This window comes from Oxyura jamaicensis, chromosome 10, assembly GCF_011077185.1.
Source record: "Oxyura jamaicensis isolate SHBP4307 breed ruddy duck chromosome 10, BPBGC_Ojam_1.0, whole genome shotgun sequence".
Classification (NCBI taxonomy): Eukaryota; Metazoa; Chordata; class Aves; order Anseriformes; family Anatidae; genus Oxyura; species Oxyura jamaicensis.
Window position 1 is genome coordinate 9720489 of NC_048902.1, and position 17322 is coordinate 9737810.

Consider the following 17322-nt stretch of genomic DNA (forward strand, 5'->3'; position numbering starts at 1 on the left):
TCATTTGTTTCTTCCCCTAGGAGAAATTCCCTTCCACATGCAGCTGCAAAATGTCAGTATAAGGTCAGAAGGTGGCACAGAGCTACTGGAATAACATGCCCTTTGGTGCAGAGCTCTGGCATTGTCCTCCCCTGCTTTTGCCATTCTGCTGACCAGAGCCAATATCAGTCTCTGCACCATAAAAAAGGCACAGACCTTTAGAGCCATACTCTGGAAAATCCTAGTGCTCTCCCTGTTTCCCTGGCAATCAGACTCAATAGCTGCCTATTCTCCAGCTTGATGTCCTCTACCATTGCAAAATAGCATCCTCATAGCACCTTCCAACCCTGTCATGTTCTTTGGCTGGAATTTCCCAAAAGAGCCTGAGGGAGTTATGCCTGTCCTGATGGAATTGGCTGATTCCATGGAAATCCCTGCCTTTTATAAATACATTTCTTCACCTTCCCCTGAAATGTGCGCCATCCAGAAGCAGCAGCACAGTAGCTGCGTAGCGGCACATGACTGGTTAGGAAAGTCAGGAGCGCTGCACCGAGCTGAGACTCTGACAGTAAGAGGATTGCTATAGGGGGCTGAGAGTAAAGGACAAAGGGCCAGAAGGGCCTGGTATGAACAGAAGAACTGTATTTTTGGTTCATGCTGCGTTCAGCTCAGGATCTGTACACAGGATGGAAGCAAGTGGGAGCCTCTTTCCAAGTCAGTGGTGCATTCACTGACTTCCTTCGACCCAGCTGACAACACGTCCTTGAGAAGCCCAAGCCTCGCTGAGTACACGAAGTGATTCAGAGGGCTCCATCACTGCTCTGCTACCAGGGTAGATCCAACCAGTATTCTACCTGTGCAGTGAAGAATCAAGAGCAGGGAGAAAAATCTCAGTCCATCCAGCCACAAGGAGGGATGCTTACAGGATTAGCTGCTATACGGAAGATTTGGGAAAGCGTGGTCTGAGCTTGCCTTGGTAGCAGAGAGACAGAATAAGAACGTAAGACCCCATCCCTTGAAGCACCAGGAGCAGTGCTGGTTGACTGGAGGTGCAATGAGGCATTCGCTTTGCAGAGCAAATGCAGTTTGAAAGCCAGTGGCTAGACAGAGGGCAAGGAGAGGGGCAGATGCACGCAGATCTGTGCCCCCCATTGCTTCCTGCTGGTAGCCCGGCAGTGCGGCAGCATGGAGGGCACAGCCCCCAGGAGCTGTCAGCTCCATTGATCGCTCTGGCAAAGAGCATGTTGGTGTATCCTCCTGACCTCTGTCGTTAATGGGAATTGATACTGGCATCCTGTCTGGGCCATGCGTGGCTGGGGAAGAGGTTTCCCAGGTGTCTTGCATTTACAGAGCTCTTTAAAGACTGGAAGGGATTAGTCTCTGAGAATTGACTAAGGCCGGGATTCTGCAATGATTTGTGTCCCTGCTTAACTCTGCTCTCTGAGTAACTTCAGACTCTAAAGAACTCCTCAGGTTGCAGAAAATCACATGCACAGGTCTCCACAGGCTCAGAGCCTGAAGATTGAGACTCAAGGAAATCGGGCTGACCACTGTTTAATACCAATTTTACCACTGATTTAATTTCCCGTTTTTTCTTGTTCTTGACCCAGCTGTAAAATTGTTCCTAGTGTTTGTGTGTTGAAATGATTTGTTCGTTTCTCTAGTGAGTAATTCTTTGTCTGACAAGCGTTTGTGAACAGCCCCAGTTTGTGATGTGTCAGTTAGTTACGTAAGTTGCAGGATTCTGTCTTGCCTGGCTTTGAAACTGGCTCTCGGTGACCACTGAAGCTTAAAATTAGATTTTCACAAGTATTTGCACTTGTAAAACACAACCGCTCAAACGTTCACTGAAAGTAAATACAATACAGGTTGTGAATATTGTCAAATCAAAATTCACTGGTGCATTCCAAAAATATTGGGGGACAATTATTTTCCATTGCTCACTGGGCTGTAATAAATACCATGAACGTCTGCCATAAGGTTGCTCACCATCCGTATCAAGGTCACCAGTGAGAGCTGAAAGAACATTTTGAAGGCAGGGAACGTTATGTTTTCAATTTCTTTGGGAATATTTTACACCAAATAGTTTGAAATACATACATTTTGAATGCCGGTTGCATATATTTTGATCTAGGGATCCCAGTTAACCCTGGATTAAAAATGCCTTGCATTTCCTCCAGGCATTGCAGATGCTAAAAAAACAAAGCTAAGGCAACAAAATACCCATCTAAATATTATTACATAACATTATTACAGTACAAGAGTGTCTGTTTAAGATATTGTAGTGGAAGAAGTTTTAAAAGCTTTGTCATACAAGCCACAAAAATAGCTGTTCTCAAACTTTTTCTCTGGGCACCCCATTTGTCAGCTCATGATCGTGCTTCTGCAACTGAAATCCCGTTGGGTTTGCAACCCCGCGTGTCTGGGTCGTGACTAATGCTCTGGGATCCGCTGCCTCAGAGGCAGGACTGGCCTGGGTTAGGCTGGGCGAGCTGTGAATGAGAAGGTCTGGGACCTGTGCCAAGCTCTGCCACAGATTCCCTGTTTGTCCTTGTCATGCCTTTGCTCTCTGCCTCAGTTCCTCTTCTCTTCTATGGGGAAAACAATACCAGCAAAGGTGGAGCTTGCTCTCTGAACACACCTTAGCTGCTTACTCCCTTGGGGCAGGTGCCATCAAAATCACATGAAACTGACTGAAATGTCTAGAAATAAAACAGTATGTACTCAGCATAAAATGTCCACACCGAGGTCTCAGATTTGTTTACTGTACGCTGGTGAGCAATCCCCAAAGAGCTGCACACGTGAGATGAGCAAGCAGATTTGGTCATAAAGCTCTATATGCCTCTTACTGAGGCTGCTGATACAGGCACAGGTGATGTTAGGATACAAGTTCCTGTGACCTAGGATTTATACAGTGCTACAGCATGTGCGCTCTGGGAGAAAGCTTTGTTTCCAAACCATGTTGAAGACTGCTCAGCCCTTTAAGTAGATGGAAACTTATTATCCACGTACTGAGCTGCTGCGATACCGGGGCCTGACAAGAGGAAACATGGGCTCTACCGTGTTGTGTCCTCTCGGGTCACCCACAAACATAACTGTTTATGAGGAATCAGAGTTCAAATACCATTGTTCGTACTTCTCTGACCTGAAATCCTCTCCCATCATTTCTGATAGTACAGTGTGCAGATCGGAATCTGACTTACAGTCAGCAGAGAGAAAAAGGCATTTCTGGAGCGTGATTTGTCTTCCCTGAGATACCTATCTAAAATGGCCGAGGTAGACATGCGATCTAGCTCAGATATCGGTGTCTTCACGGTAGGAGCTCAGACTTCAGCAGGAATTCAATTTGTGAATTACTTTTTATTTTGAAGTAAAGTCCCAGACTTGGAGCATTTTAGCCTAAGGAAAGCTATCAGCAACTCATCAGCCGTGGGTTAGTGCAAATGACTTCATCTTAATTAAGGTGAACTGCCAACCCTGTCTGGATATGGAAGTGCCATTTCTCATGCAACTCTGGAAGGAAAATAAAGCCTAAGATACCCCAGTAGAAGGGGTGGTGGGGCAGTGGTGAGATCTCAGGAGACCTGCCTTTGACTTTGTAAATAACCTTGAGCACCTCAGTTTATCCCAACCTCACAGGTTGCAAGTCTACCTCACAGGGTGCAAGTTCTCTGGGAAGAGTTTGATCTTCTAGGCGGATGTCACTAGTACCATGGACACTTAGTTGGAGAGCTGGGAAACATTCAGCACAAGCAAGAGAGTTGGGGAGTGGTAGGAGATGCAATATATTTGTGCCCCATCTTCATGGGTCCCCCAAGTTACCAAATTCCTTTTGCATTTAGAGAGCCATGCTCACTGCTATTTGCTATCAGGATCAAAATAAAACACCTGTTCAGATATTTTTTTTACCATTCCAACACCTTTTTAAAGTTTTTGACTCTCTCTTTAATTACATGAAGTAGGATCTGCTTGCCGACCGCACCTGTAAACTCAGGGGACTTTTCCTGCCTTGAGGGCAGTCTGGTAGCTCTCTGCACCCTGACCACACTGCTGACAGAAAGCAGTGCCAGCATGTCACCAGCCCAGAGTCTTCCAGAATCTGTCCCTGTCACAGCTGTCAGCTCCAGCAGGGCACTGAGAATTGAATGCAGAAGCTTTGGCTCCAGATACAAGCACTCTTGCCACTTGAAGAGAAGAGAAGGCTCTTTGGCTTCAGTCTCCAGCAATAATAAGTAGCAGCCACTGTGCTTCAGAATTGCACAATTCTTACACCCATTCACAGCTATTCACAAACAATTTGCTCTACAGAGCCCTATAGGTTTGATTTTTTTTCCTGTAGGATGGGCATAAATGTGACAAGTGAGAGGAAAGAGCATCATCAGCTTAATTTATTTCACGTTTTGTTTAACAATCATGAGATTCATCAGAGATCATTCTCTGTGCATCGTTTGACCTACAGCAGTTTGGCACAGTTGGAGGTTGCGTTCTGTCCCTTAGAAGCGATGTCACATACCTCAAATAGGTGTATGGGAGAGGAGAAGCAATCAGTGGTAGGCCTGAGCTGTACGAGGGGAGCAGACCTCTACTTGGAAAGACGGGATTGTCTGTTGTAAAATTTTAAACTCACTATTGTTTGTTAAGATGGTCATAAGACGACAGATTCAGCTAGCCACCCCAGTGCAATGGGCTCTATGCTGATAACATTTATTTCCCTTCCCATATGGTGCTTGGCTTTCCTGCAATAAACCCCTTTGTACAGTTTTATCTCCAGAGAGGCTCGTGGAGGACAGAGCAGGGGAAGAAGGGAATATTGTACATTAAATATATTTCAAATGATGCGGCTTTGACAAGACAGAAATAGATTGCATTATGCAGGTGGGTGCTGCCTTGTACGTCTCACGGCATAAGAGCACACATATGGCAAGTTCTGCAGAGCAGTTCATCAAGAACTGCACATCCAGTTTGTAATGTGTTTACATAGCCTTGCTCTCAGGAGGGTTAATGTGAATTAGTTTGTAGAGCAGATTCGTTAAGTGCACGGAACTCCTGTGCGGATGCACCGAGGCAGAGTTCAAGCTGCTGGGATCCAGCTGGCTTTGCCTTGCTTCCGGGAGCTCCTTCACTTCTGAGCTGACCCCTTTGCAAGGCAGGCAGTACCGTGCAGCTGATGAAGTGTGGGGTGACCTACATTGGAGAGGAAGGCAGGCTCTAACAGCAGAAGAGCACATGCATCGGGGGCTGAGAATTATTTTGAAATCTCTGTTCCAGCTGATGTCAGACCCTAAGCAGGAGCTGGTGCTGCAACACCCCCCAGCCAGCACAGTCCCAGTGCAGGATCCCCCCAGGGCACAGAAGCAGCTGTGGCAAGGGAGGGCAAAGACTACCTCCGTACCTGCACCATGCTGTGAGCTATCTGCAGCAACCAGTGATCCGAGCAGGGTGTTCAGGACCCAGTCGTATGAATAATAAGAGAAGACCTGAAAGAAGTAACCATGTGGCGCAGGGGGCAGCCACTTTGACAGCAGGCCAGAGCATAAGCCAGCCTAATAAAGTGAGATTATTTCAAATGCATGCAAATTCAGAAAGCAATTCAGTGACCTGAATTCTTAAACTGCAGCCAGCTGACTTAGACAGAACTGAAAAGAGAAATGAACAGAAAGTCACAGCTAATTTCCCCTGTGTCTGTGCGGAAATTCAACAACAGAAAGCTAATTTTGATTATTTGATAGAAGAATTATTGTTGAGTGCAGGCTCTTTTTATGAAATCATATGAGCCTTTCTCCCCGTTCTTTTGTCTGCTATCTACAGTTGAGGAAAATCTGACTTTGCAATTCTTTATTAAGGGAGCAACATCTATTAGCTTAGTTTCCATAATTTCACATACCCCACTCCACTAAAAAGCACCGGCAGCTTTGTTATAAACATCTCCTAACCTCTAAATATCTTCTTTTCTCCCCTGTATTTAGTCCACTGTTGCAATGAGGAAACCATGGAGTTTTTAGAGCACACAACACTCCATTGATGTTACTTATTTTTGTCTGACCATGGGAAAAAATACACTGTGCTAGGAGCTGTACAAAGAGAACAAAAAGGCGAGTTGTGCCATGGAGACCCTTCAGTCTAAGTCCTTTAATTTCACTCCTGTAGCACCTAGACCTCCCCTCTGCAGGTTGTCACACACCACATGCTCTGCAGAAGCCCTTGTGAGTGGAGTCTTGCCCCATGACACAAACAGGGCACCTCCTCTCTCCTTGGTAGAAAGAAGGGGCCTGGAGATACCTCAGAGTAAGCAATGGTGGGGAGCTGGTGCTTGAGGTGGTTGCAGATGACTCCTGTCCCAGCTCCATGGCACCTAGGGGAGCTCTGGGACTTGTCTCCAAGAAAGAGGTTGATGAGTAGGAGTTTGGGGAGTCAGGAACATGGGGTGATAGAGATGGGTAACATGTCATTGGCTGTAGGATGAAGAGAAAGTGAGGGCTGTAGGTCTTGCTAAGGAAAGAAGGAGGGTCAGGAGTTAAGAAATCAGGAGACGTGAGACTGGAAATGGTGAGTTGGGTCTGACCGTGGAAGAGGTTATTGGGAGACAGGACAGGCACTCTTTAAGAGACAACTTGGCCCCTGCTTCCAAGCCTTGCTTTGGTTCCTGCACTGGACTAGGCTGTCCCTGTGTGCGTCTGTAGGTCAGAGGTCTGCTGAGGTTGAGTGGCCTTCCACAAGGTCATGTTAGTACGGGTTGGGACTCTGGGTGAGCAGGACCTGAGCTTCTAAACACTGGTGTGTTAGACAGATCCAATGCTCTGAGGCAGAATCTACCTAGGGAGATGTAACTGCCTGCTCCAGAGGAAGTGCTAAAGCAGCATATGGCAGGGAAAGGTGAAAAACAATGCTTTTCCCCTAGAAAAGCAGATGAGAGCTCTAGAGACAGATGCGTGGCAGTGTTCATCTGTCAGACCTTCACCTCAGAGGACCTGGGTGCAGATCTGAGCAGGGCTTTGCAGGGTGAACTGGAAAGACATGATCCAACCAGGAAAAGGGGAAAAAATAGTACCCTCTGGAAAGGCAGCCCTGGGAACCATCTGTTAGCAAGGGCCCCACGTGAAGTTGCATAACCTGACTTTATGTTTATCCCTCATTGTAGCCACACACACTGCAACATATTTCCTCCTGCACCTCTCCCCTGAGCTCTGCCAGAGCAGTTGCTGAATTGGAATTAACTCCCTGTTCTCTACAAACCAACATTTTTGGAGAGTTGAATTTGGCGATCTGAGGCCAGCCACCTAGAGAAGCTGGGTGACCTAAAAGCCTCCCTAACCCTGGCAGCACGGGCAGCTTTCCTGAGGAGAGGTCCCTGCTGCTCCACAGACATCCCTTCACCCCACAGCCCACACCCAGCACTGCTTGCCAGGGCTTCCCGGTTCCGGAGCTGGCAGCACAAGGATGTCAGTGCCTTTCAAGTTGGTGGAGTGTGGGATGCTCAATGTCAGAAAGCTTTAAACTCTGATTAACCATGAGTACTGACTCCTGGCAAGTTCCCAGTCCTCAGCCTCTGCTCACAAGCAGACCACATCCATTCAGGAGCCCCTTCCTGAGCAGTTTGCAGGGTGCCCATCAGGGCCTTGCTGTCCTCCTTCATGCACACATGCAGACCAGTCCCAGAGCCGGGCTTACAGAGAGCAGACTTGCAGACTTGGCTCCTGGTTCCTTGTGCCCTGGTCCCTGTTTTCCCATGAGGGATGTTCCCACCAGCAGAACCTGAACACGCCAGGTCTCAGGTTGGCCTCGGGCAGGGTCACCATGTGTCTATGTAGGCTTCTCCAGTGCCACGACTCTGAGGCAAACTTCCTTTACATTTTGACGCATCCAAAGCAAAAGTTCTGCTGACTTTTCAGTTCCAAGGATGTCAACAAAATGCTATAAATTAGAATTACAGCTTTCTTTAGAATCTCGTTAAATGTATGTAGTATTTTGGGGTGTAGGAGAAATGCATGGGTGGGTTGTTGAGTACCTGAGATTCCGCTCAGCCCTTTCTATGGGGTAAACAGCACAGACGGAGGAACTCCTGTAACAGCCAGCCTCCGTAATCACTCCGTGATTAGGGTGAAGGGGAAGCTGGAGTCCCCTTTCCTCTTTCCTAATGAAGCCTCTCCCTGGCTTAGCAAGAACACAGGGCTCTATTGCAGTTCACCGAGTATAGCTGTGATGTGCAGGACGTAGTTTTAATTAGGGTTACACAGAGCCAAACTAATCAGCCTTTCAGCCTTCAGATTGCTGTCTTGTTTGCTCTCCTTTTGAGGCAGGCACAGTGACAATAAATCCAGACAAGGAAAAACAAATTTGAAACTGATGCAACTTCATAAATAAGATGGAGGGGAGGGGGAGGGGGGCAGAAATAATCTCAGAACCACCAGCCCAAGCAAACTGACTCCTACTGCCTCATTCTGCTCTTGGCTTCTGTTTCATGCAGGACTTCAGTCAGACCTGCCAGGAAAATGTTTTTATGCCAGCAGGGCACTGCTGTGTGCCTGTTGTAATCTGGTGCTGGCTGGAAGGAGGGTTTTTCTCCAGAAGCAACTAATCAGACTTGTATCAGGGTATGGAAGCATCATGTGAGTGATGCAGTTAATTAGAACAGTGGAAACAATTAATTTTTCAGTCTGATAACCAGTTACAGGTTTGAAAACGATTTTAAAAACTCTTCTTCCCTTCAGTAATTGAAAGATCATTTTCAGTATTTTTTTAATGATCCGGAGCTGAAATCTGAGACTTTCTTGGAAAAAATAGAAAAGGATAAATTTGATCTAATGAAACAGTTAATAAATTCAAGTGGGGTTCAGAAAAACAGTCAAATGTAATTCCAAAGGAAAACTGAAATGTCCTGTTTAAAAAATAACAAAAATAGTCATTCCAAGGCTTTTACTGGAATTATTTTAACAACGTGACACAAATTTAAGGAGCTCTGATAAAACCATTTTGCAGTAAATCATATGTGCGTTTGGGAAATGTTAGTGTATTCTCCATTTAGTGATCTGCCAAGGAAACCAGTCTGCTGTTGAAGTCTTTCCGTGTCGTCAGGCGCTCCAGTTATGAAAACATCAGTCCCCTCAATTCATCCGTGCAGCCCTGATTAACATCGCAATGGGGTCTTGTTGGAATTGAGGGCAGCACTGGAAATGGCAGGCTATTCAAGCACAGACAAGCAAATCAGAAGCCAAAGACAGGTGACATGGAATTAAAAGAGCGAGATGAGCTGTGATGATGGAAACGCAGAGCAGTTGCTGGTATCGAGCTTTTCGGAAAGCTGCACTAGCAGCATCTGCTGTTTCTCCTCCTTCTACCCAAGCTGTCCCTCCTCAGCCCGCTTCTGCTACAATCTGTTATCACGAAAGCAAATGCAGTAGGGCAGTTTTTTGCCTGTCTGGCTTGAACTCAGCATGCCGTCTCCCATCCACATCCTGACCTTGCAGTTGTGCATTCCCCATGCTGGGATTTGTACCTTCAACTCCAGAAAGAAACTGATTACAAACCTGCAGACTGAATTGCTTTTTATCTCAAGTGTGCTGGCCAGATTTTCTCTTACCTGTCAATTTATTTAGATTGGTTGCTCTTTTTCTCCAGACTTGGAGCAGTTAGCATTTCTGTTTCTGTTTAAGCAGCTCTTTGTGATCTAATTTGTTTGTGACTGGGTGTGTACTTCTAGAAGATGCTGCCTGGAAAGTACTGTGTGTGTACAGTGTGACCTCTGCTCCTTCACTGCCAAAATGCTCTTAATTTTAAAAGTGACATTTGCGCTCCTCTGGCATGCCTGGCTACATGAACGGCAGGTAGAGACAGGCTCTGTTTAGGGGATACCTGGTGCTGTCCATGCCAGCTTGTTAAACAGTGAAACAGGCGTAGTACAGGTATTGTACACAAGCATTTCAGTGCAGACGGGCTCTCCAGCCCCTGTAATGGCGTTAGCAGTTTTGAACACTGGCTGCCTTCAGGACCGTGTCCTTCCAGAGCCGTTTTTTTTTTTTTTTGGAGGGGGTAATCATCAGCAGGTAAACCACAAAACCATTAAGCATCCCATAGCACTACCCACAGCAGACACATCCTTAAAACCCTGTCAGCATTTTGGTTTGGTTTTATGGTGCAGTTCAGCCCACTGGAGGGGTTGACCAGGAGCTGTAGATGTCAAGCTTTACCTGCTTTGAACAATTGCATAGCACTATTGCATAGCACTGAGTTGTTAGAGCCCACACCTCCTCCTTTATAAGGAGAGAAACGCTTGATTTTGAAAAGTACGGTGAAGGAAAAACTACAATTACTGTTAGATTGCTCCTTATCTTTTTTTCTGAGCTCGTCTGAAATCACAGTATCTCGTGGGGCTTTCTGGAACCAAAGGGAATGTTTCTTATCAGCTTCCTTCGTCTGTGAAGTTCCCTATAAATCAGTATCAAGTCAGCTCTTGTCCGAGAGAACCTGAATACATAGTACTCACCCACAGATGTTTTTCAGGCCTGATTTGTGGATATTTTCTGCACCTTCTTCAGCTTTGCAGCTAGACGCTAGAACTAAAACACTGTACGCCTTCCTAGCATTATGTATGGTAGTGACTAGAATCTCTCTTATGCTTTATAATTTCCTCCTTATTTCTGCAACAATTGTTTCCCCTCTCTCTCGTGGTAGCTTTAGAACTCAGCTAGTTATCTTCAAAACTCCCTCATTTCAGAGTTATTTTCAGGACACCAGGATACCAGTTACCCTCCTCTGAGCGTTGTTCAAGTCAGCGTAGGATTGAAAGGAAATTCCTCTGGAATCTCACTGGGAACTAATACCAAGGTAGAAGTCCACTCTTAACCATTCCTTCTTAGAAACTATCAGCTGGCCAGTTTAAACTAGAATGCCATCTGGGACAAATTAAATACCATACTGTGGTTTTAGTCGGTAATAACAAGGGCTGACTTACCTTGAAAGCAGTGGTTTCATGGCAGAATAGAGACAAACCTAACAGACAAGCCTTTGTTTGCAGCAAACTTGTTAATGCACAGGAGCAGCGCTGCCAGCTTTTAATTCTTAAAACATGTCATGATTTGGGGATTAAAGTATTGAAAAGAGGCCCCTCCAGTTCCCCAGCAGCTGGCAAGATGCTGTGTGCTTGCCCTGCTCAAGTACAGGAACTTGAAGCGATCAGAACCAGCAGAAATGACATCTGAATCAGAGCAGAGGTTTGCTAGTGGGTTTGCTAGTGGGCCTGAGGAAGCGTTTGATTCGGGAGGAAGGTTAATTCAGCTTTTGGTCTGATCCAAACCAGCCGGCATCTCGTCTAGAGGTGACCCTTTTGCACCCCTGAGCTTCAGCCACAAAATGAGCTGTGTGCAGACACGCAACCAGGGTGCACACAGCTTGCTAGGCTGAACCCTTCATATCCGAATGATTGCAATAAATAAAAGCGAAAAGGAAGCCTATAGGCAGGTGCCGTCATCAATTCAAACTGGCATATGCTGTCAGGGTAGAGGACCCTTGAAAAGGCAAGAAGAGAGGATCTAATCCACACCAGTTTTGTAAGAAAACCATTCAAGCCAGCATATACCAATGCCTTACAAATCAATGCTGGCACAGTTACCCGTGCACAGACTGTTACGAGAACCCAGACACAAAAGCCGTCACACAGAGTGCCTATCCACATCAGAAATCCTGTCCTTTGAGAAAACATTTGTGCTCTGGTGAAAGGGCATCACTGGCAGCATCTCATCCCCCTGCTTCAGTCCAGGAGAGAGCATCCCTTCAGTGCCAGGTGCACACTCAGGCCAGACAAACTCATTATGCCACATTTTCCAGCCCATTGAAAAGGCAAAGCGCTGAGCTAATATTTTGCTGCAGGCTAGAAAGTCCAGCTGGAACATGAGGTTTGCTAGCCTGCAGTTTCCTTAAAGTTTGGGCTAGAAGGGAACAGCCAAGTAACAGTAGCTGCAGCGTGTCTGAGGGCTCTTACTTGGGCCACCTGGGCTTTTCCAGCACGTAAAGTCCTTCTGCCCATTTTTCATAGAGAAATTCCATTTCAACTAGAAACAAATGTTTGACTTCAGAATGAGCAAGATGCATGAGACAGATGATGAAAAGATGTGTCTGGAGAGTAACTGACAACTCAGGAGGCTGCACTGAGCTTGTGTTTCTGAGGTTTTCCTTTGCAAACACAAAAATTATGGTCTTTGGTTTTCTGCTCTTTTTCTAAATGGAAACTTAGATTATGAGCTGCAAAATGGGACTCTTCCAGATTCACAAGCTTTGCTACCACTCTGCCATACTTCTCAAAATTGGCCCAACTGTCTTAAGACTATGTGTCCTGCCAGGCAGTTTTATGGGACCTTGATGTATGTTGATCATACCACAAAAGCTGAAGAGACGATGTTTATCATCTTGTTGCTGGAGCACAAAGACTATATGCAGAGCCCATAATGGCAGTGAAGGGGAGACAGTGCCAACAACTCGAGGAAGGTCTGGCAGGAATCTTTGAGGAAGCCTCCCCTGCTTTGCCATATCAGAATGACCCTTTCTCTCTTCACTTTCCCTACAGGTAAGAAAAATTCCATTCTGCTGCATAAAGTCCAGCATGACCTCAATTCAGGTGTTTTCAACTACCAAGAGAATGAGATCATCCAGCAGATTGTGCAGCACGACAGAGAGATGGCACACTGTGCTCACAACGTCCAGGCTGCTGCCGCCGCCGCTGCCGCTGCCGCATCCACACCCACGCCCGTCATCTGGACTCCACTGATCCAGGCGCCCCTGCAGGCTGCAGCAGCCACCACTTCTGTCGCGATAGCTCTGACCCACCACCCGCGCCTCCCCACAGCCATCTTCCGTCCCCCGGTGTCCGTCCTGGGTTCCCTGGGGCAGCAATCCAGCCAGACCCCAAGGCAGCTGAAAAGGCTTCAGTCTCTAATCCCATCGGCTGGGCCTTCTGCCGTTGGCTCCCCCTCCAGCACTCCGTCCCAGCTGCACACACCGGGAGCAGAAACCCCGTCGTCCTCTTCCTACCACATCCAGCAGCTCGCAGGATACTCGGCCGCTGCCGGCTTAGGCCAGTTCCAGGTGGGATCCCCTCCCGGTGGCTCGAGCCAGACAGGTTTGAGTGGCGTGTCCTCCGTGGGACTGAGCCAGCTCCAACAAGCACCGTCTGGATCACCTTTAGGGACAGCTCAGCCCACACAGCAGCAGCAGCAGCAGCAGCAGCAGCAGCCACCCCTTTCCAGCAGTGGATTTGGGCACTTCCAGCAAGCCACAACTAGCTCTCCATCAGCATCACTCACCCAGCTCGCATCGAATTCACCCCCCGGCCTTCTCAACCAGTTCCAGCCCACCACGAGACCACTGCAGGGGGGACAGTTACAGCAGCTCTCAGGCAGTGGGACTTTGGGGGGAATTAATCACTTCCAGCCCCCTCCTTCTTCCAACTCGCCATCCGCCAGCCTAAGCCAGCTGGCACAGGCCTCTGGTGGCCCGTCCTCAGGCCTGTGCCAAACACATCCAAGTGCATTAGGATCTGTAACTGGAACGATAGCCCAGCTCCACCAGGAACGGTCGCCTTTTGCCTCCATGTCTCCTCTCCAACAGTCTGGCGTCGCCTCTCCCTGTTACACCCCTTCTGGCCTTAGTCCTCCTACTCAGAGCCCAGTGGCAACGAGAACTTTTCAGTGTGGCCCTTCTGGGGCCTCAGGCTCTCACGGCTCTCTGCTCCTGCCTCAGACCGCCAGCCCACCTCCGCAGATCCTGCAGTCCAAGAGCACGCCGCCCGTGCCGCCCGGACGCCTGAACCAGGACATCAAGTTGATTTCTGCTTCCCAGCCATCTTTGCCCCAAGAGCTGGCTCAAACGCTGAGCCAAAGTTCTCATTCCTCTAGAGAATCTGTTTCCAGTTTCTCTCCTTTTCCTGGTGGAGGGACTGGACTTCTCGGGAAGCCTTGTAGCTCAATTCCTGGGCGCGTGACTTTACCACGTCAGATGTCCTCAGGTTCTTTACCACATCCGCTGGTGTTTGGGGCCAGCGCTGCGGGCACTGCTTCCCTGACTGCTGGTGGGCGGAAAGAATCCATAGTGCTCACGGGGGATCTGGAGCCTGTCAGATCCAAACTGCCCTCCAATTTGTGAGGACTCCTTCTGAGAGCTGGTTATGTCAGCCGTGCAGTTCGGTTCCCGGTTAGACTTTCATGAATCATTTTTTTCTTTTCTTTTCTTTTTTTAATTTTCCCTCTTTTTCCTCCATTTCTTTTGTTTAACCGTGATTAGAAACAAAACAAACAAACAAACAAAAAACACACGAAAAACAAGAAAAAAAAAGAAGATAACCAGGTATTCTTAGAGCTATAGATTTTTGGTCACTTGATTTTATAGAATATTTTAATACATGGAACAAAAGGATACGAGCAAATTTAATCCAACGAGGTAACACACAGACGAGGCGTGTGTCTGAGCTGGAACATGTGAATGATCAGCCATAGAAGCCACCAAAAAAGGTTTTCCTGTTGAGACAAAGATCCAAGGTTGACGTGGGCCATAGAAGGGAGCATCAGGTCAGGCCCGTAGCTGGTGTTTTTGGAACAGCTCTGCTTGGCCTCAGCTTAGCACTGCTTTGCACCAGCCTGGTGCACCTGAACCTGGCCCGCGGCACCGAGACATGGGGGGACTTGGATGGTTCACTGCACGCATCGGGAAGTTTCACTGCCTCCCAGGTTTTCTCCTGTGATCAGCAGGGCGCAGAGGAAGCAAGAAGAGGGGCGAGTTTCACTAACGCAGTCCCCTCTGGGGATTTCAGAAAGGCTGAGTTGTTTTTTTGGACTCCATCTGAAGAAGAGGGTGACCAGGAGACGGACGGACCTGACTGCAGCTGCTTGTCTCGTTCCACCAATGCTCTGAGGGAGAAGTCCCGTCGCTGCCAGCCCGCTGGCCGCAGCAGAAGAATCACAGAGTCACAGAATGGCTGAGGTTGGAAGGGACCTCTGAAGATCACCTAGTCCAACCCCCCTGCCGAGCAGGATCACCTAGAGCACCTTGTGCAGGATGGCAGCCTCAACATCCCCACGGTGTGCCAAGTGTGCATGCTGCCCTCCAGGCAGCATGCAGAGCAAGGGGGGGGGGGGGGGGGTGAAGAAAGGCAGGACGTTAATCTTCCCTCTCAGTCTCGGTGTCTCAGTGTCCATGGGCTGACTGCTTTGAAGAGAACCGGGTAGGGTAAGATTGCAAGGTGGGGGGCAGTCACCCCGGCCCTCCTCCTCCTTAGCCCAGGGGAGTCTGAGTTTGGAGGCACTGAGGGCAACACTGGTGCCCAGCCAAGAATCCTCCAGATTTATGACTATGTTTATACCATTAGAACAGATTAAACCAGAAATTCGGCCAGCCGTGGTCCGTGCTTCTCCTCTGATGGGGAAATCAAAATCGTTTGCTTGATTTCACCAGCAATAACAGCCTGCACCTGATTGATTGGCTTTGGTCTCTCCCTGCAGTTGCAGCATCACCGGACACGTCTGGGGCCTGGCAGGCACCTTGAGCTGGAAAGTTTGGGCTCCCCTGATTTCAGGCAAAGTGGGATGAAGACAGAATGGGGCCTTTTGGTGCACACAGCACTGAGAAGCTACAGCCTTTACCTCTAGAGCAAATGTCTCCTTTTCTTTTGATTCTTATTTCTCTTTGGTTTTTCCATAGGCCAAGAGGTGTCTCCAGCCACCTCACTGTAAAGAGTCAGGTGCTCAACTTTTCTAACACTTGTTAGAAACACTTGTCCGGCTCCCCTCTGTTTCTAGCTGTCTTGGAGCCCCTCCAGCCCACAGAGGGAAAGCAGAACTTCACGCAGCAGTGCCAAAAAACTTATCATCACAGTAATGATACAGGTCCATACAACCCCCTATTATGTCCTTCCCTCCAGACCACTGGCTGACAGTTGATTTTTATACCGAATTGTTTGCAAAACTCTTGACACGTGCCTGTATCTTGAATGTTGCTGCAAGCATTACTGGGCACTCTTGCTTCAACGTGCTTTGGTGGCTCAGAATTCAGATGTAATCAGCTTCGGTCTTCCTAAAGGGTCAGGGGAGCTCTAGAAATGTTTTTTTCTACTAGCTACATACAACTATGTATGTGTGAGTGTGTGTGGAGGGAGAGGTGTGTGTGTGTATAGATTTTTATATATATATCTATATATACACACATGCTTTTATATATATATAGTATACAGTTATACACATATGTAGTCTATTTATGCACATGTGTAAGCACGCACACACACATACACACACACACACACACATTTATATATATATGTATCTCCTAGTTTTAAAATACATGTCGGTTTTGACCCTCCTGTAGGACTGATTGGCAGGTGATTATTGTAACGCATAGATCCTGCTTTTCCAAAACATGTACAGGTTCATCTTGAAACAGAATCAGTTGACGGAATTGAAGCAGAGTCACAGACCCTCTCATAAGTTCAAAGGTACGAGTTCCTAGAGGAAGACTCACGATATCCTTTCAAGTATTATATTTGTTTTAACAACCTGTTTTCCCTGTATGCTAGAGGGCCCCCTAGAGCGAACATCTCAAGAGGTTGGGAGTTAAGCTGTTTGGGTCTGGGGAATTCGATACAAGCGGGTGGGAAAGGTCTTCAGCCCAGCCATGCCAAGCCCTCGTGGATGACTGTCCCGTGACTGCTGCATTGGTACTTGAATCTCAACAACCCCTGTGGACACTCAGACAAACGGAGGTGCACAGAAACACCCTGAGGGCTGTCTCTGGTAGATGTGCGTTCCTTCCACCAGGCCGGTGACCATCCTGCGTTCGGTTGGGTTCCTTTGCTTTGATTTTCACGGGGGTGCTGTTTGATTTTCCAGTTCTTAGCGGTGCAGTAGCCAATATTGAGTTACTCCGACTGGACCCCAGTCAACACTAGGCTTGTCTCAGTAGGTGGAACTATATTAATTATTGTTATTTTTTGTTTTATTTTGGGGGGAAGGGAGGGAAGAGTTCTAGGGGTGGGGTTTGCAATATAAAACACACAATAAAAAACCTTAGTAAATAAAAAAGTAAAAACCCAGCCCTCTGACTTGCTGTCTGCTTTGAGTGTTAAATTCAGGCACTGTGGGAGGAGGTTTCAAGAAGAGCAAAAAACAAACTCGTGTGGCATTTCAGCCCTCTCTGCCGTACTGGAGAGAGATGATTAAGGGTTTTGTCTCGCTTTCTATCTGTACTTTCTTGCTGTTTTCACAACTTCGGTGGCGTGTTTACCTGCTGCCACATCTCCACCTCACGCATGCCTGTAGGCAGTGTATGGTAAGCCACCGACAGGAAAATTTCTACGCTTTTGCCTACACT

The 17322-nt window shown here is 47.5% G+C and overlaps 1 protein-coding gene across 3 annotated transcripts in view; it reads left to right on the forward strand.

Moving 5' to 3' along the window:
* Positions 1–17044, forward strand: part of HCN4 (hyperpolarization activated cyclic nucleotide gated potassium channel 4) — a 148607-nt gene extending 131563 nt beyond the window's left edge. For 2 of the 3 annotated variants that reach the window (XM_035335310.1, XM_035335308.1), the window contains one exon: positions 12536–17044. In XM_035335310.1, coding sequence (XP_035191201.1) covers positions 12536–14109 — 1574 coding nt within the window. In that variant the 3' untranslated portion in view covers positions 14110–17044. The remainder of the gene's footprint in view (positions 1–12535) is intronic. The other variant, XM_035335307.1, reaches the window with a different exon arrangement.
* The last annotated feature ends 278 nt before the right edge of the window (positions 17045–17322 follow it).